This window comes from Hyperolius riggenbachi, chromosome 6 (genome assembly GCF_040937935.1).
Source record: "Hyperolius riggenbachi isolate aHypRig1 chromosome 6, aHypRig1.pri, whole genome shotgun sequence".
Taxonomy (NCBI): Eukaryota; Metazoa; Chordata; class Amphibia; order Anura; family Hyperoliidae; genus Hyperolius; species Hyperolius riggenbachi.
The window spans coordinates 272,033,763-272,054,253 of record NC_090651.1 but is presented as its reverse complement, the minus strand read 5'-3'; the positions used below and the strand labels follow the sequence as shown (position 1 = coordinate 272,054,253).

At 43.3% G+C, this 20,491-nt stretch overlaps 1 protein-coding gene across 3 annotated transcripts in view; it reads right to left on the bottom strand.

The window, feature by feature from the left end:
* HYOU1 (hypoxia up-regulated 1) overlaps positions 1 to 15,078 on the bottom strand; it is a 79,292-nt gene extending 64,214 nt beyond the window's left edge. Inside the window, exons 1-2 of one of the 3 annotated variants that reach the window (XM_068240860.1) lie at positions 14,996 to 15,078; positions 828 to 931 (exon numbers count right to left, since the gene is read on the bottom strand). In XM_068240860.1, the coding sequence (XP_068096961.1) occupies positions 828 to 900 (73 nt within the window). In that variant the 5' untranslated portion in view covers positions 901 to 931; positions 14,996 to 15,078. Of the gene's footprint in view, positions 1 to 827; positions 932 to 14,910 lie in introns of all 3 variants that reach the window. The other 2 variants (XM_068240861.1, XM_068240858.1) reach the window with 2 other exon arrangements.
* Positions 15,079 to 20,491: the final 5,413 nt, after the last annotated feature.

Genomic DNA, 20,491 nt, shown 5'->3' with positions numbered 1-20,491 from the left:
GCGACGCTATACCTGTCGCAGTGCTGGCGACACACAGCATGTCGCCAGCACAATGTTTACCTATGCGTTGTCTGTCAGCGCCGCTCCCCCGTATCGGTGCTACCCGCCCGTGTCCCTTCCCTCCCGCTGATTGGAGGGAAGTGACGCGGCCAGGTAGCGCCGATACGGAGGAGGCGGGGGAGCGGCGCTGACAGACATCGCATAGGTAAACATTGTGCTAGCGACATGCTGTGTGTCGCCAGCACTGCGGGGGGTATAGCGGCGTGCAGGGGGGGCATGGAGGCACACCATGGGGCAACAGAGGCTGGTGTTAGTGTGCACAACCAGCCTCTGTGCCCCACTAACATAATTAAATCCCACCTCGGGTTCTCTTTAAAACAAGTTTGAAAAAAAAAAAATTGTCCTTGGAGCTGTAACGCAAATATATCCGTGTGGATATCTCCAGATTCATTCAGGTAGTCCGGCAAGCTGGCTGGAAAAAAAGTGTTAAAAGGACACCATCGCGAAAATTGTAAAATTTATAATACATGAAAAACACATACAAAGAAGAAGTTTATTATCCGCCAAGCGGATCAGTGAAAACCAGCCTTATCAGTCTGACGACAGCCTGTACTCACGTGCAACTGTCGTCAGAATGACCGCCCCGCGGGCGGGTCGTTTGAAACAATCTGGCGTGTGTACGTGTCTTTAGACTTACTTTCATATAAACAACCAAAAACAAAATATTACCATTATCTCCCTGCATGAGAAACTCTGCTAAGTATGCCAAGAGAACCCAAAGCCAGTTACTGACAGCAGCACTGCAAGAGCTCCAGACATATCCATACCTGTCTGAGAAGGCAGGAGAAGGGCTAAGAGAAGTGGGAAGAGCACTTTTGCAAACCTCATCACGAGCCCCATTTTTTTCTCAGCATGAACCGATTCTCAGCATCTGAAAAAAAGAAAAAGGAGTCAATTACCGGTAATTGCTATTTCGCCAATTACGGATATCCCACTGTGCACAAAGCAGCCATAACCACACTTGTAGTAAAATGTAATAAATGGAATATTTTACATTGTATTGCTCTTTAAGTTGACCTGATCTCAGAATTTCCTCTCTGCTCTAAAAGATAAGCAAGTGCAGAACAGCCTTTATAGAAAAACATATCTTTGTTACAGCCGATGCAAATCCTGAAATAAATCTGCAGTGTGTCTACTTCCTGCTTTCATAGAAGCAGACATAGGGCTTGATTCACAAAGCCATTCAAACTGTTTAGCACGGGTGTGCTAAACAGTTAGCACGTAAAGTGCCGTTCGCAGACTTTTGCGCGCGCAAAAGTCTGACCCAGTACCTCAATGCCAACTCACTACTAGACCCACTGCAATCTGGATTTCGGCCTGCCCACTCAACCGAAACGGCTCTCACCAAAGTGGTCAATGATCTTGCCTTAGCTAAAGCTGAAGGTAAATACTCCATTCTCCTCCTCCTTGACCTTTCAGCAGCTTTTGATACAGTAGATCATCCCCTACTGCTTTAGTCCCTCCAATCCATGGGCATTCACGATCTCGCCCTGACCTGACTTTCATCCTACCTCTCCAACCGCTCCTTCACGACCTCCTTCAATGAGTCCTCGTCCACCCCCAACCACCTCTTGATGGGAGTCCCCCAAGGCTCGGTCCTTGGCCCCCAACTGTTCTCCCTATACACATCCTCCATTGGCAAGGTTATCTCCTCCATGGGTTTTTAATTATCATCTGTATGCAGATGACACCCAAATCTACCTCCACGCACCTGACATATCCACCACTACCATGGACAAAGTCTCATCCTGCCTATCTGCCATCTCCTCCTGGATGTCCGCTAGGTTCTTGAAACTAAATCTAGACAAAAAACGGAATTTATGATCTTCCCACCCCAGTCATCCCTGGACCTCCCAGATGTGCAGGTCACTGTTAACCACACTACCATTCGCCCTACCTCTCAAGCCCGCTGTCTGGGTGTCACCCTGGACTCCGCACTCTCCTTCACTCCCCACATCCAAAACCTCACAAAGTTCTGCAACTTCCACCTTCGTAACATCTGTAAGATTTGCCCTTTCCTGACCTCTGCCACCACCAAACTCCTCATCCATGCCCTCATAATTTCCTGCCTCAACTACTGCAATGCCCTTCTGTCTGGTCTACCTATGACCCGAATGGCCCCACTGCAGTCCATCATGAATGCGGCAGCCAGAATTATCCACTCCTCCCATCACTCTACCAGGACGGCTCCCCTCCGTGAATCCCTCCACTGGCTTTCTATCCAGTCCAGAATCAAGATATTCAAGATAGTGTCTGACCTACAAATCCGTCCACAAAACCTGTCCAACCTACATTTCTTATCTTACTCAGAGATGCACACCAAGCCGCTCACTCCGTTCCTCCAATGAATTTCGCCTGACCGTCCCCCGCATCACCAGTCACTATATGGAACTCCCTACCTCCACCCATTAGGGCAGCCCCCTCCAACACCTTCAAGAAGGCCCTCAAAACTCACCTTTTCACTCTGGCCTACCACCCCTCACAATTGCTCTAAACCCACAGCTGAACTCTGGTCGCCTACCTCTCATGTCCCTACCTCTCCCTCTGGATTGTAAGCCTTTGGGCAGGGTCCTCCTCCTATGTCCTACCTGTCCTACCACCTCCATTACTGTGCACCCATGCTATGCATTTGAGTGAACCTAACTTGCCTTATCTCCATGCTCCCCTCCAGTGACTGACTAAGCATTACCTTGTACTTATACTGTGCTGCGTGATCTGGTTTTCTTGTATTCCTGTATGGTCACCCTTAAATATTGTCTGTAACCTAAATTAATGTTCAGCGCAGCGTAATATGTTGGTGCTTTATAATTATTATTATTAATAATAATAATAATAATAATAATAATAATAATAATAATAATAATAATAATAATAATAATAATAATAATAATAATAATAATAATAAACCCTCTCTGGTGGTATGAACAAGCCCAGGGAAAAATAGCTGAAACTGACATGCTCGTCCAGCAGTTCTAAAGTAGGATTCAGTTTATCGCATTAAAAAAAAAAAATCATGTTTGTATGCAAATGTTAGCATGCGCTGGAAAAATGCACGTGACATTTCATACATGAACTTTAATGCAAAAAAACCTGAACGTTTTCTGCCAAACAGCTGAAGAGTGGGGAAATTGTGGCCTGGCAGAAAAAGAAAATAAAACTACATTTATTTTTTTTTTACAGGATTTTGTGTTTGAAGCTTTTATTATACTCATAATGTATACTAGACCCTTGATTGAAACAATAAGTTACAGGCAAAAAATGTCATGAAAATTTAATTGAACCACTTTTTGCACAGAAATTGAATATACCAGGAAAGTTAAAAACCATTAAGCAATAACAACAGACATTTCTATCCATAGATATCCAATTTTGCAAAATATTTTAAGAATAATTATTAAGAAATTACACACTAAGAAGAATTATATGCTTGATTATAGTTATGAAGGCAACTCTAATGCTATACTTTACATTTTAGATGGAATTCTAAATGTCTGTTCTTTTGACAACTTTTTGAAGTGCCACTCTTTGTACAGTACATTTCCAAAGAGCAGACGATATGATGGGAATGACAGAGCCAACCATAATTACAGTATTTTACCTTCATGTTTGCCATTATGTGAAACTTATCGGAACAAACATTAACCACTTCAGCCTACAGTGTTAACGTTATGCATTCGAGCAACTTTCACCTCCCATTCATTCGCCAATAACTTTATCACACTGAAATGATCTATATCTTGGTTTTTCCGCCACCATTTAGGCTTTCTTTGAGTGGTACATTTTGCTAAGAATTATTTTATCCCAAATCCATTTTAACAGGAAGTTTAAGAAAGAAATGGGAAAAAAAATCTCTCATTTTTGGCCATTATAGTTAATTAATGCTACCGTAATTAAAGAGACACTGAAGCGAAAAAAAATATATGATATAATGAATTGGTTGTGTACTATGAATAATTACTAGAAGAAGATTAGCAGCAAAGAAAATATTCTCATATTTTTATTTTCCAGGTACAATGGTGTGAAAAACTATTTGCCCCCTTCCTGATTTCTTATTCTTTTGCATGTTTGTCACACTTAAATGTTTCTGCTCATCAAAAACCGTTAACTATTAGTAGGGTTGCCGCGGTATACCGGTATGACGGTATACCACGGTTTCAATATGCATGATAATCATACCATGCACTTTTTGAAAATACCGGTTTTTTGGCTCTATTTCCGCATCCCCCGCCACTGTCCGGCTCTCCGTCAACCTCCGTTACAAAAGCAAGCTCCCGAAGCTAGTTCGTGGTAGCGGGAGGCTTGTCAACAGACTGTGCAGGCGCCGGGTGATGACACGGCCGGATCGCATAGGCAGAGCGCTGCTGGCGGCTGGAGCGCAAACGCTCATTCTGCGTCATGAAAGGACGCTCGTTCTGCGGCTCTCCGTAGTGTGCACTGTGCACACTGTATGACACTCCCTGAGCGATGAAGAAGGAGCCTAGGCGGCGGGTGCCATGTTATTTATAACGGAGGGGGACAGAGAGAAGGACAAGTGGGAAGCAGAGGCAAGGATGATCCCCTGCGGACAATTAGAAGGAACGCAAGCACCATAAGGTATGTCAGTGCCAGAGACATTAGTCCACCACTACTCAGCCCCCACACGCCCAGTCACTCCAGCGGCCTCTACGTTCCCCCACTGGGAGTTGAGACACAATTACTCAGAGGGCCTGCTTGAGCACCACACCATTGCACCTCCAGCATTTTTAAAGTGGACCTGAACTTTTGCACAGATTCAAGGAAAACAGAGAACTGGATCCTGTATGCATAGAGAGTGTTTAGACTGTCTAATTCCCCCTCATCTGTGGCACAGCAGCAAACATTTTTGATCTCTCCCGTCCCGTGTCCCTACCTGTGACCTGTCACCTGACTGAGGACAGAAGGAAAAACGAGACATGCACCCTGCATGTATTTAGAGAATAGACACTGTCTAATGCCTTCTCATCTGTGACTGAGCAGCACAGCACAGGTTGTATTTTGATCGCTCCCCGTGTCAGCTGACTGCCACCGCAGCTATGCTCATTTTGAAAGCACGTCTGTGAGAAATTGAAGTAAAATTGACCATACACTTTTAGATTTGCAGCATTTTTCGACCATCAGATAGATTTCTTGCAGATGCCTGTCAAGTGCATTCTGACAGGAATCTGATGTGTGCCACACACTAGGAACAGATTTCCAATAGATTTCAGAATGAAATCTATTGGAAATCAACCTAAATACATTATTGGACCATTAGATTCAATGCAACTCTATGGGCCATGGATCTGCTGCCAGCAGCAGATCGACCTAGATTTTCCATCCTGTCAGATAGATCAAATCGATCGAAATCAGTTGAAATCTGCCGCAAATCGATCAAATGGGGAATTTGATAGAATCGATTTCTGATCAATCGAGTCTATAGAAATCGATCGATGGCTGAAATCGACCAGTGTATGGGCCCCTTTAGTTGTAATTTGGTCCCCTGTGACCCGTCACCTGACTGCCACCACTGCAGATAAGCTCGTTTTTAAAGAGAACCTGTTGCACTGCAGATAGCTGAGGAATACCAGACACAGATCAGGCAACAGAGATGCAGGAAGCTGTATCTGAGCCTATACTAGCTAGGTTAATTGTAATGAGAATAAATGTGTAATACCGTATACCGTGGTATTTTTTTTGACGATTATCATACCGTGAATTTTCATACCGTTGCAACCCTAACTATTAGTCAAAGATAACATAATTGAACACAAAATGCAGTTTTAAATGATGGTTTTTATTTAGTGAGAAAAAAACTCAAAACCTACATGGCCCTGTGTGAAAAAGAATTTGCCCCCTGAACCTAATAACTGGTTTGGCCACCCTTAGTAGCAATAACTGCAATCAAGCGTTTGCGATAACTTGCAACGAGTCTTTTACATCGCTCTGGAGGACTTTTGGCCCACTCATCTTTGCAGAATTGTAATTCAGCTTTATTTGAGAGTTTTCTAGCATGAACTGCCTTTTTAAGGTCATGCCACAACATCTCAATAGGATTCAGGTCAGGACTTTGACTAGGCCACTCCAAAGTCTTCATTTTGTTTTTCTTCAGCCATTCAGAGGTGGATTTGCTGGTGTGTTTTGGGTCATTGTCCTGCTGCAGCACCCAAGATCGCTTGAGTTGAGAAACAGATGGCCGGACATTCTCCTTCAGGATTTTTTGGTAGACAGTAGAATTCTTGGTTCCATCTATCACAGCAAGCCTTCCAGGTCCTGAAGCAGCAAAACAACCCCAGACCATCACACTACCACCACCATATTTTACTGTTGGTATGATGTTCTTTTGCTGAAATGCTGTGTTACTTCTACGCCAGATGTAACGGGACACGCACCCTCCAAAAAAAGTTAAACTTTTGTCTCGTCGGTCCACAAGGTATTTTCCCAAAAGTCTTGGCAATCATTGAGATGTTTTTTAGCAAAATTGAGACGAGCCTTAATGTTCTTTTTGCTTAAAAGTGGTTTGCGCCTTGGATATCTGCCATGCAGGCCGTTTTTGCCCAGTCTCTTTCTTATGGTGGAGTCGTGAACACTGACCTTAATTGAGGCAAGTGAGGCCTGCAGTTCTTTAGATGTTGTCCTGGGGTCTTTTGTGGCCTCTCGGATGAGTTTTCTCTGCGCTCTTCGGGAAATTTTTGTCGGCCGGCCACTCCTGGGAAGGTTCATCACCGTTCCATGTTTTTGCCATTTGTGGATAATGGCTCTCACTGTGGTTCGCTGGAGTCCCAAAGCTTTAGAAATGGCTTTATAACCTTTACCAGACTGATAGATCTCAATTACTTTTGTTCTCATTTGTTCCTGAATTTCTCTGGATCTTGGCATGATGTCTAGCTTTTGAGGTGCTTTTGGTCTACTTCTCTGTGTCAGATAGCTCCTATTTAAGTGATTTCTTGATTGAAACAGGTGTGGCAGTAATCAGGCCTGGGGGCGACTACAGAAATTGAACTCAGGTGTGATAAACCACAGTTAAGTTGTTTTTAAACAAGGGGGGCAATCACTTTTTCACACAGGGCCATGTAGATTTGGAGTTTATTTTCTCACTAAATAAAAACCATCATTTAAAAACGGCATTTTGTGTTCAATTATGTTATCTTTGATTAATAGTTAACGTTTTTTGATGAGCAGAAACATTTAAGTGTGACAAACATGCAAAAAAAAAATAAAATAAGAAATCAGGAAGGGGGCAAATAGTTTTTCACACCACTGTATATAGTGTTTTTTCTAACATTGCATCATTCACTAATATGTGCAGATTACACAACACTCAGCATTCAAAATGATTATTTCAGAGCAGTCTGTGAACTAATGACCTCTCCTCTGGCAGAGAAAAAGAAAACAGTTGAGATAATAAAAGTCAGAAGACAGCCCTCTCCACCACTTTCAAAGTTGTAGAGCTTAATGGCTTTATTGCATAGAGATAACAACTGGAGTTTCTTAACTCTTCCTGTACTGGAAACAATTACACTGATGTATCTGATCTTTATGATATTATGATTTGTATGTGTAGTACAGCTAAGAAATAAAACATTTTTTTTCGCTTCAGTGTCTCTTTAAAACCCATGTATTTTATTTGCCCATTTGTCCTGCTTATTACAACATTTAAATTATGTCCCTATCACAATGTATGGCGCCGATATTTTATTTGGAAATAAAAGGTGCATTTTTTTCAATTTGTGTCCATCACTATTTACAAGCCTATAATTAAAAAAATGATATTAATATACTCCTTTGACATGCATATTTAAAAAGTTCAGACCCTTAATTTTTTTTTTTTTAATTAAACATTTTATTTGGGTAATTTTTGGTGTGGGAGGTAAACAGCGAATTTTAAATGTAAAATAATGCATTCAATAAAAAAATAGATGTGGGTGTATATTTACTATTTGGCCACAAGATGGCCACAGTCAAAAAGTCCTGAAAGCGATCGATGTCGCTTCCATTAGAAAGAAGGGAAACTTTGTTTTTTAATGCAGAAAGACCACAGCCTCTGATAAGAGGCCGTCGTTTTTTCTGCGGGGGACTTAGATCGATGAATGAGAATTTTATTCCCATTCATTGATCTGTGGGCTAACGGCAGGCGGCAGTGTTCTCCCCAGGCCTAATTAGGTGGGCAGGCTGCCCGGGTGATTTGAAACCCCGCCCAGCTGCCAAACCCTCGGTGCTGTTTAATTAAATGCAGGAAGGAGTGCTCCATTGCTGTCAATCAGCGTTCGATAGCGAAAACCGTTGCTGAACAGCACTCCTCTGTCATACACTGGCTGGGCAGGTTGTAGGTGGTGCTATCGGCAGGGAGGGGCCTCGGCGGCTCGGCATTGCGAGCAATGGAGCTTCTATCCAGCCCCTCGCTGACTAGGCGGGTTGTAGGTGGTGCTATCGGCGGGGAGGGGGACGCGGGTAGCTGAACGATTATCACGATCGGAGCCGATATTCAGATCGTCGCTACTGCCTGCTCCACTCTCAGCCTCCTCCTCTGTAAATTCTAATTTCATTCGGCGCCGGAGAAGAAATAGCTGTGCCGGTGGATGGGGGCGGGTCCCACCTCTCAGGCTCATTGCGGCCAATCAAGCTTTCTAAAAAGTTCGCGCGGAGTACAAGTTAGGATGGAGACTCCGCCTTCCACATGCTCGATAGACATGGAGCGCATAACAAGGGGGATGTTCCCCGCTCCTCCTGATCCTAGTGCTACTGATCTGCCTGGCCGTCCGGAGCGCTGCGGGTGAGGGAAAGTGGCTGCCTGTACCCATGCAGAATATAGAAGGACATACTACATGCACAGAGCAGCGGTCCTTTTCTGTGATGATAGGAGATTGGGGAGATGGAATGGGGAGATGGAATGGTGTGGGGATCAGTAAAGGCAGAAGATTGGGGTAGTGAAGGTATCAGTGACAACAGAGGATTGGAATAGTGCAGGGATATTGAGTGAAGGCAGAGGCTAGGGATAGTGCAATGATCAGTGACAGCAGAGGATATGGATAGTTCAGGGATCAGTGAAGGCAGAGGATTGGGATACTGCTGGGAATCTGTGAAGGCAGAGGAATGGGATAGTGCAAGGATAGAGTGAAGGCAGAGGATTGGGATAATGCAGGGATCGGTGACAGCAAAGGATAGCGGTAGTGTAGGGAACAGTGAAGGCAGAGTCTAGGGATAGTGTGGGGATAGGGTGAAGGCATAGGATTGGGATAGTGCGGGGATAGGGTGAAGGCAGAGGATTGGGATAGTCCTGGCTAACCTGTACTGTGTCACCTTGACTGGCTAACCTGTAGTGTGGCACCCATACTGGCTAATCTGTACTGCGGCACCACCCCACTAGCATGACTATCTACCCCACTAGCCACCGGCCTGGCCACCTACCCACCCACCCACTAGCGTGAGCACCTACCCACCCATCCCACTAGCCTGACAACCTACCCACCCACCCACCCAGTAGCCTTACCACCTACTCACCCATCCTACTAGCCCCCAACCTAACCACCGACCCAGTCCCCAGCCTGACCTACTTACCCACACACCCCACTTAGGTGTAACTTTCCCTTTACACCCAGCATGACCTTAGGGCCCTTTTCCACTAGCTGCGATATACTTTAGAAAGCGGATCACAGCAGTTTTTCTGACCACAATGAGCACCACAATAACATGTTAATCGCAGTGCTCATTTCCCACTAGCATGTGTCACTTTATCCGAATCGGAATTGGTGGGCGATCATGCTCTGTTCCCAGTAGCTACACGGTGCAATCACGGATAGTGGAGATTATAGGTTGCGTGATCGCAGCCCGATTGCGATCACACCTCCTAGTGGAAAAGGGCCCTTACTTCCCCACCCGGCTACTTTTTCATGCCACCCGGCTGAAAAAAAATTCTGGGGAGAACACTGGGCGGCGGGAGCACGCGCCTCAGGCAGCTGAACAGCCTATCTGGACGAACATATTCGTCCAGATAGGATAAAACTCTGAAATAACATTTAATGAAAAAAAAAAAAATATTTGCTTTGTGCACGATATTTGCTTTGTGCACAATATAGTCTGTTTACAAATTACAAGCTCCCAAAGCACAGTTTATCTGCTCTGAAAGCAGACATTGCATAGCTGCTGTATTTATATATTAACCTATTTTAGTTCCTGGACGTAGAAACTACATCCAGGAACCATGCGCGTTCCCGACCCGCGGTTCGTTAGCCAGGCAATCAGTGAATCGGGCTATGGTGCCGATCACTGATTCCTCTCCCCCGCTGAAAAAGCGACAGCTTCTCTCGGACGCTGCGCTATTTCTTTTCATGGCCGCCATCTTGTGGCCAAAAAGTAAAACTACAACTTAAAGTAAAAAAAAAAAAAAAAAAAAAAAACTCAAGACACATTTACATTGTAAAACTATTGTTTACATCCCACCCTCCCAAAAATACCCAAATAAAATGTTTAATATAAAAAATAAAAAAAAAACATTACAATAAAAAACAAACAAACATGTAAATATTTACCTAAGGGTCTAAACTTTTTAAATATCAATGTAAAGATGAAATATTTCTATATTTTTTTTATTTTAAACTTGTAAATAGTGATAGATGCAAAACGGAAAAAAATGCACCTTTATTTCCAAATAAAATATTGTCGCCATACATTGTGATAGGGACATAATTTTAACGGTGTAATAACCGGGACATATGGGCAAATACAATACATGAGTTTTAATTATGGAGGCATGTATTATTTTAAAACTATAATGGCTGAAAACTGAGAAAATGAATTTTTTTCCGTTTTTTTCTTATTCTTCCTGTTAAAATGCATTTACAGTAAAGTGGCAAAATGTACCCCCCCAAAAGAAAGCCTAAGGGCTCTTTCACATTAGGGCAGACTTTGTGCGTTAAAGAGAACCCGAGGTGGGTTTGAAGATTATTATTTGCATACAGAGGCTGGATCTGCCTATACAGCCCAGCCTCTGTTGCTATCCCAAACCCCCCTAAGGTCCCCCTGCACTCTGCAATCCCTCATAAATCACAGCCACGCTGCTGATAAACAGCTTGTCAGGGCTGGCTGTGTTCATCTCTATAGTGTCAGTCTGCTGCTCTCCCCGCCTTCTGCAGAACTCCAGTCCCCGCCTGCATCACTTTCCTCCCTGCTGATGGGAGGGAAGGGACGGGGGCAGGGACCGGAGCTATGCAGGAGGCGGGGGGAGCAGCTGAGACTGACACTACAGATGTAAACACAGCCTCACAGCACGGCTGTGATTTATGAGGGATTGCAGAGTGCAGGGGGACCTTAGTGGGGTTTGGGATAGCAACAGAGGCTGGGCTGTATAGGCAGATCCAGCCTCTGTATGCAGATAACATTCTTTAAACACACCTCGGGTTCTCTTTAACGCAAACGGCAGCTGTTTGCGTTAACCAAGGTAAGATGAAAGTCCATAAACTTTCATTTTACCTTTCACACTCGACGCTGCGTTTCGATGCGTTGCGGTTCCGACGCACCCGGGCGCAGTTTTTCCTCCAACGCACCCGCGAGCCGGCGTTTTCCGTCGGGTTTAATTACCAGCTACCGCCGCTGATTGCACCGCAGATACCCGACGACACGCCGCAGGCAGACAACGCGTGCAGGAGAACGGCTCCTGCTCGCGTTGTCTGATGTGAAAGAGCCCTAATTGGTGGTGGAAAAAACAAGATATAGATCAGTTCATTGTGATAAGTAGTGGTAAAGTTATAGGCTAATCAATGGGAGGTGAACATTGCTCAAGTGAAAACGACGGAACGCAAATGGGTTAAAATCTATCTAGTGAGCACTTCTCAGCTCTTACCAAATGCATCTGACAAAGGAGTGTAAACAAACTATAATGTTAAATGTTACCACCTCTTTGGAGCTTTCCACTAAAGAACAAAGTGCTGTGTTTAAATGCAGTTCTGCTACAATTTTTTATTTTTTTTTATTTTTTTTATTTTTTTTTGTGGTAGCAGCTTTTATGCTGTAAATAATATTTTACAGCAAAGAGGACATGCCTCACAGAGGCGCTTAATTTGAATCCTTGTGCAGATTGTTTGATACTCCTCCCTATGTTGCTTGATGGGGCGGGGTTGAACCTGCAAAACGCGTTGCATTTCTTTTTGGAGTTCCTAATAAATGTGTTTGACTGTCTGAATCGCAGTCGTTGTCGTGTCTGCTTGAGGGAGGTAAGACCACCACTTCCTCCTTCAATTTTGCCATTTAAGTTGGTTTTTAAGCTCATTTAATCTAATCTTATACTTTTGGCGCCTCTGTTCATTGTATACAATTTTGAGTCCACCCTTGGTGGAGGGTTGCTACCCTTTCTTCCTGTCTACAGAGAGCGACTTCTTAATCCTGAGTGGGGTCAGGACAATCTTTTTTTGCATGGTTTTCGCATGTTTACTATGTAATTACACATTTCCCAAATTTTTTTACGCATTGTTCCCGCATGCGGAACATTTTTAGTGAATGTGGAAAAAAAAAAGATGCAGAAATGATCACATGCCGTAATATAGCGGTAAAAAAAAAAAAAAAAAAAAAAAAATATCTTACCGCATGTGTGATTGTGAATAGAGCCCAATTGTCTCTGTTCAGTGACACATTCTTTGAAGTATGCCAGAGCCAGAATCTATGAATTAATGACCCTTTCTATCTATCCATTTCCTGCTTTCAGAAGCCATTTAGGCCTAGTGCACACCAGAGCGGTTCGGCAGCATTTTGCGATCCGCTGGCGACTGCGGATACGCTTGGGTAATGTATTTAAATGGGCTGGTGCACACCAGAGCGGGAGGAGTTTTGCTGAAACGCATACTCCTGGGGTGAGGCATTTTTTGGATTGCGGAGGAGTTTCTGCCTCCAATGTAAAGTATAGGAAAAACGCAAACCACTCTGAAAACTACTAGATCAGAGCGGTTTTGCAGACGTTTTTGTTACAGAAGCTGTTCAGTAACAGCTTTACTGTAACAATATATGAAATCTACTACACCAAAAACGCTTCACAAAACCGCAAAATGCTAGGTGAAACGCTACAGAAAAAGAATAAAAAGCGTTTCAAAATCTGCTAGCATTTTGCGGATCTGCTAGCGGGTTTTGGTGTGCACCAGGCCTATCTGCCAAGAAAGTGGTTTATGGCTGTAATTCCCCATCAGTGAAAGCTATGCTATAGTCCAACCCAGTCCCGACCCAGACAGACTGCCCCTTTCATACCTGATGTTTAGCTCTTTCAAGCAGGGAAAAAAAAAAAAAAAAAAAAAAGACACAGTATAGTAATTTGTGTGCTCGATACTGTACATACAGGTCTTTCACATGTCACAAGTCATCTCAGATGTCCTTTAACTCGACATGTCTGTAAAAGAATAGCTGGCTGCAGTCTGAACAGTAAAGGCATTATTATTTACAGCCCCTAACATAGTTTAAGGGCCCTTCACACTTATTCCGCTGCAGAGCAACGGACATTATTATCACATAGTGATACAATAATATTCTTATGGGGCTTTCAAATGGGCCTCCATTCCACATTTGGTAACAAAATGTTGGAAAATTATTTCACTAAGACCACCATGTTACCACACTACTTTATTGACCTGTACTTGAACTTTGTAACATTTTTGTGAATGTTGGAAAATAACACATTTACAATGGTGCTAATTTTCGAACCTAAATTGTGTTACCACACATGGTATTGTGAATGGAGGCCTAGGTGATACGAGTTCCGTCATAGCATGCTGTGCATTAACCAGGTAACACATGCATTTTCAGTAGCAGTGAGACATATTTTCATTTTACTATACGCCTCACAGGATGGGTGCTCCACAACATCACGCTGTACAACTTATTGGCTCAGCTGCGTCGCAACTGCAACTTTACATTGTGTGAAAAAGCCTGAAAGGCAATTTTGGGAGAGAACCAATTAACTTATCTTTATATGTAGCAAACAAATCTAAATCAGTTAATTTCTTTTTACACCTAAAAAAGTGGCCTAGACCTACATTAGCTAAGCCAGTGGCCATCAAAGACAAAAAAAAAAAAAAAAAAAAAAAAAAAAAAAACCCTATCTGAACTTAAAAAGTAAAGCTAAAATGGCAAGTGAGATATGTGTAAATTCAAATCAGACTTTTCTGCATGGAAACGAGAACTGGAAAAATAAGAAGCTAATAATTGACAGATAGTTTAACTAATCAATTAAGCTATCAGATAGCCATCAGCCATCAGATCACCACAGCCATCAGCTTCTGAATCAAGTTAGCCACATGCATGGCTTCAGTTCAGCCCCAAGTATTGGTCATTCCATATCTCTCTTCCCCTCAAGAAACTCAGCCAAATGAAAATACGATTACATATCAGGGGGCTTCACTCTTCTGAAAAATGTAATTGTCTAAGTCATGTCAGTATTTTGGAATCAGTGCTTTGTGTGTAACACACCTCCAACAGGCAAGCATCCAGTAGTACAGTATCAACATTCAGAAAGAGTTGATGACATAGGATCAGCACAACAGTCAAACAAATAGGATTCGCAATAAGAGTCAATGACAACTTCCACGTTTATCTCACTTCACGGTTTCTTTATGAATTAAATATATCAGATCATGACTAAAATTAGAGCAGATACTTAATTGCATGACACAAGAGGCTACCTATCTGCTAACGAACAAACACAAGCAGACTAATGTACAACATGAAAATAATAATTGACACCACAGTCTATAAAATGATCACGGTCTACACTAAAAACTTCAGTCCAGGCCTGATTATATTTAGTTGCCCCAGTTAGTTCTCTGTGTCAGGGCTGCTGCTGTAACACTCATGCTGTCCCCATGCTTCCAGTCACCTCACCCGAGAACACGTTGTCCAGCTACGAGCTGCCTCTGTCAGGGCTGCAGGCGCTAATGATGCATATAGAACCTTAGCAAGGACTCACTTATTGCTACGACTCCAATGCTTCGCGCACAGACCGGAACGCGGCGAGACCTGATTGGTGGGTTTACCGGCAGCTGAAACGTCATCGGAGCGCGAACCCCAGCCAATCACACAGCAGAGGTTTTCTAGTTTACATTGGTCCACGTTTCTGAGAGGCTTCTATTGGTCCACGCTGTCGTGACGTCTCCTACAAAGAGACACTCTTGACGCTGTCACATGTGAACAGACGAATGTAGGTTCACATTGCAGAATAAGAAGCTGTCATCATTTGGATAATGCTATTGCTTACTGGGGCTAAAATGATGGTATAAATGTAATTTCATGCGTAATGACTGCCCATTTTTGGGAGAGACAGCATCTACGTTGCTTTCTACTTTATGTGTCCCTCTTTTTGGTCTGATGTACAGAAGATACGTGTATTTATTTGAAATTAATGTGATTACGTGAATGTAAACTTTGTAGCCGTTGTAGTACATTTTTTTTAGTAACTTCATCAGATTTTGCAACCAGCTGCAATTATTTATAGCAGGTATTATCATAAATACACACAATGGGCTCTATTCACAAAACTCAAATATGGCTTATTTATCACTCAGCTAATTGATAAAAATAACCTTCCAGCATATTTGCAAGCAAAAGAATCACTCAAAGTAAGTTGTTCCTGATTAACTTCATTTCAATATTAATTTTCTTACCGTAATTATATTATATTTTTGCTCTTTTGGGAGCTTGAAAAGGTGAAAAAGCTTAATAATTCCTGCCTAATCAGATGGCAGAAGTCGGAGAAGGCGCTGATGCTGGAAAAAAATTTGGGCAAAAGGAGGAGGGGACAGCAGAAAATAAGATGGCTAAATAGTATCATGGAAGCAACAAACGTAAGCGTCGAGAGGCAGTTGAAGATAAAGGGGCCTGGCATAATGTGGTGCAGAGTTGGACACGACTGAACACTATCATAAAATGCAACCTAACCAATTACTTAAAGCTATTACTATCATCAAATGCAAACCAGCCCAATTACATTCTCATACAGAACCCTCCCTGTACTGATGCCTTGCCCTAACGCACCATTTCCTGACCTTAAAAAGAAAAAAAACCTGCCTACGCCTAACCTTAAAGAGAAACTCCGACCAAAAAATGAACTTTATCCCAATCAGTAGCTGATACCCCCTTTTACATGAGAAATATATTTCTTTTCACAAACAGACCATCAGGGGGCGCTGTATGACTGATATTGTGGTGAAACCCCTCCCACAAGAAAAGTTCAAACTTTTGGCAGTTTCCTGTCTGTGAACCTTGTTGCATTGTGGAAAATAGCTGTTTACAGCTGTTTCCAACTGCCAAAAACCATGCAGCAGCTACATCACATGCCAACAGTAAAATGTTCACTGGAGTTCCTCTTTAAATCTTTCCATCACTGATGCTTTATCTTACACACACACAACCTCCCCCCACCCCCCCAACACCTAACCTTAAACGTCCTACTTGCTACAATCCCAGCAAAATAAAGAGAAATGTTGTCTAGGCACCCGCTTGCAAAAAAAATTACAGCCAGAATTATAAAAAGCAGGTGCGCATGCGCAGCTATGCATAGTGCTTAAAGTGCGCAGGCCCTGAAAAAATAATTTTTTTTGTATGTTCATACATGTTAATATGAAGGAAAAGAAGTATTGTTAGGAAGAAGTTGTGCAGTTGTTCAAACTATTAAAAATCTGTTTACTCTCATATTACATGGAAAAAGTAAAATTTGCCAAACAAAATTGGATGTGTGTATATGCACTAGGCCTGAACGATTTTGGGAAAAGATTGAATTGCACGATTTCTGTTAGAAATTGCGATTTCGATTCGATTCACGATTTTTTCAAATCGAGCCTTAGCACTAAATTCATAAGGAATAGGAAGGAAATGAATAACACCTTAGTTTGCACAAATTGAAAGTGCCCCACTGCAGCTTTGCAGACTGCAGAAAGAATAGATCACCACAGCCACACCACAGCAGTCATCATCATTATCATGCTGACACACTGTGCAAAGGAGGCGGGGGCGATACACAATTTGAAAGACAGGCGTGCAGGCGGAGTCTGCTGCCCATGACACAGTTTGATTGACATGCATGCAGGCAGAGACTACCGCCCACCCAGCAAATGATGTGGAAGTGCTGGGAGGAGTGAGTCGTGAGTGACAGCCTGTGGGTGGAGTTTTCCACCCTTAATACAAAATTATTTTTAGCCAAGCCTGGAGTGAGCCGTACCAAGTGTGAGAGTCTTCAGGTGGGCGGAGTCTGCCGCCTGTTACACAACATGTGATTGACAGCCTGGCATGCGGGAGTCTGTCGCTGCCCAGCTAGTGAATTAGAGGTGCTGGGAGGAGTGAGTCGCCACAAGTGTGAGAGCCTGTGGGTGGAGTTTGCCGTCCGCTCCGCTGATTGGCTGCACACTTGTAGGCAGAAGTTGGGGGAGAGAGTGAGCCACTTTCGTCACGGCGAGTGAAAGCACTGGCGCTGACTCACTGAGCCGCCGCAAACCGCTGCTGCACGGAGCAGGAGAGGCGAATGCTGGGCTGACAGCAGAGGGGGATGAAAATCGCCGCTATGGCGTTCACGGAATCATCATTTCTGTGATTGCGATTTCGATCCAAAAACGGTTTATCGTTCAGGCCTAATATGCACTATGTGATCAAGGTTCTCATAGCTTTGCAGGAGCTTTAGGCTGCTTGTTTTGAAAAAGAGGAGGTGGACCAGAGTATGGAAGTAAAGGAAGGGACAAGTGTGACACCTGCTTTATGGGGGCAAGCACCGCAGTTAAAAGAATTAAAGGATACCAGAAGCGAAAATAAACTAATGAAATAGACAATTGTATCCATCTTCCTTCTCCTAAATATGACTTTTTAAGATATTACACAGTATTGTTTAATGGTTAAATCTACTTTTTTTTAAGTTTTTTAACTGTTTTATTGTTTTTGCTCAATGACACATTTTTTTGAAATATGCCAGAGCTAAAATCTATGAACTATTGACTCTTTTTATCTCTTTCCTGCCCTCAGAAGCCATTTTCTTCTAGGAAAGTTAGGATAATTGTAATTTCTTATCAGTGAGGGTCACACTGTAGTCACTTCCTGTCTGAGTCAGGACTGAGTCAGCCACTTACATACCTGATATTTAACTCTTTCAGGCAGAAAAAGAAAAAAAGAAATACAGCATAGTTATTTGTGTGCTTGGCACTGTACATACCCATGTCTATCTCATCATGTCACTCATCACTTCGAGAATCCTTTAAGGTGGCCATACACTAATGGTGCCCATACATCAGGCGATGTATGGACAGATTGACCAGGAGAGAGATCTCTCTCTGGTTAGAGAGAGATCTGTTGGTCACCATAAACCACAGACAGATTCCCGATCAATTTCAGCATTACAGGGGCACTATGGTGAAAAATTGTAAAATTTAAAATATGTGCAAACGTAGACAAATGAGAAGTACGTTTTTTCCAGTGTAAAATGAGCCATAAATAACTTTTCTCCTGTATTGCTATCACTTACAGTAGTTAGTAGAAATCTGACAGAAGCGACAAGTTTTGGACTAGTCCATCTCTTCATAGGGGATTCTCAGCAAAGCTTTTATTCTTTATAAAAATATTCCCTAAAAGGGATTTAAACAATGATGCTGGCTAGCCTCCCTGCTCACTACACAGTTTTTTGGCAGTTGGACAGAGCAACTGCCATTCACTAAGTGCTTTTGAAAATAAATACATCCCAGAGAATCCCCCATGAAGAGATGGACTAGTCAGAAACCTGTCGCTTCTGTCAGATTTCTACTACCTACTGTAAGTGACAGCAACATAGGAGAAAAGTAATTTATGGCTCATTTTACTCTGGAAAAAAAAACGTACTTCTTTTTTGTGAGAAAACGCGGAAAAGCCGCCGCGAGTACTCAGAGTAAGGCGGCTAATTCCGCGTCCAACATGGCAACTTGCGCGCATGGGCCTGCATCCACTAGCCTGGCGGAGCGCGGAGAAACCGCCGCATGCCCAGTGAACAGGGCGGCGGATTCCGCGTCCAACGCGGCGGTTTGCACGCATGGACCTACCACTAGCAGTTTGGTTGAACGCGGAGAAACCGCCGCATGTTCTGACAGAGATGCAGCTGGCCCCGCGTTCAAACCGGCAGATACATTACAACACATGTCTGGTGTGGCTGGGACTGATAGTCCACACAGGTTCAGAAGGACGCGCGCGCGCGCTGAGAGGCAGAGCCTTTATGACAGTCAGAATGGTGTCAGCTGATCCAGCCGGTCAGCTGACAATTCTACCAGGTTTCATTGGTCCAGCACTTAGGGGAGGCGCAGGAGAGCGCTGGTGTATATATACTGGGTGCTGGTCATTTCTCTGGTGTCTGGCGTTGCGATCACTACGTGGTAGCACTCAGACCTTGTCAGTATCTGTGATATTTTCTGTGTTATTACTTCAGACTAGTTCCAGGGTGTTGATGATCAAGGAACTCACACCCAAGACTAGGGAACTGTATTACCATTCTGTTATACTTCAGACTAGTTCCAGGGTGTTGATGATCAAGGAACTCACACCTAAGACTAGGGAACTGTATTATCATTCTGTTATATATCAGACTAGTTCCAGGGTGTTGATGATCACGGAGATCACACCTAAGACTAGGCATTGTTATCATCTGTTATGACTTTCCGCTTTCCTGACCACTCTCTTGATCTCTGATTTGGTACTTCGCTATATCTGATACTCTGTTGCTGAACCCTGCTTGTCTTAAGATTCCGTATCTGTCTCTGTATCCGATCTGTCTGTCTGTTACCGACCTAGCCTGTCCGACCTCGAGAACTATCTTCCCTGTTTGGAGATAGTTCACAGACCTGTCAGTGACACTTCACCATTGGTGTCACTCACTCTCTGGTCCTTCCCACTCTCAGCCTGGCTTCGCCCTTTGGGGAGCATCAGACCAGTGGAAGGAACCTGTTCTCTGAGCAGTATCTTGTACTGCCCAGCATCCTCTATACGGGTGCTCTCCTCAAAGTATTACTGTTGCACCAAACACTCATATTACTCAGGTGTCCAGAGGTTAGAAATATATCTGATTATCGGTGATACTGCAGATCATCAATAATCGGGTATATATCTGTATTTTCAGTGATACTGCAGATCATCGATAATCAGATCCTCTCTGTGTTACACAGATCGTTACAGAACGCCAGACCAAAAATGCAAATGGACGCACACACCGACCGTCTGGGCGCACTTACCACTTCGGTGGATACCATCAACCAAGTGCTGGGTAATCACCGGGCGTTAATTGACGCTTTGTCCAGGTCTTTACAAACCCTCCAGACGGCTTTGGACGAAGTGCGATCTCCTCCTAGCACAGACATACGTATGCCTGTACCTGAAAAATGTTGTGGTCACAGATCTGATTTCCGAAATTTTAGGAGTAGAGTGTTATCTTAATTTTAGTTGAGACCTAGATCTTCAGGAACTATGG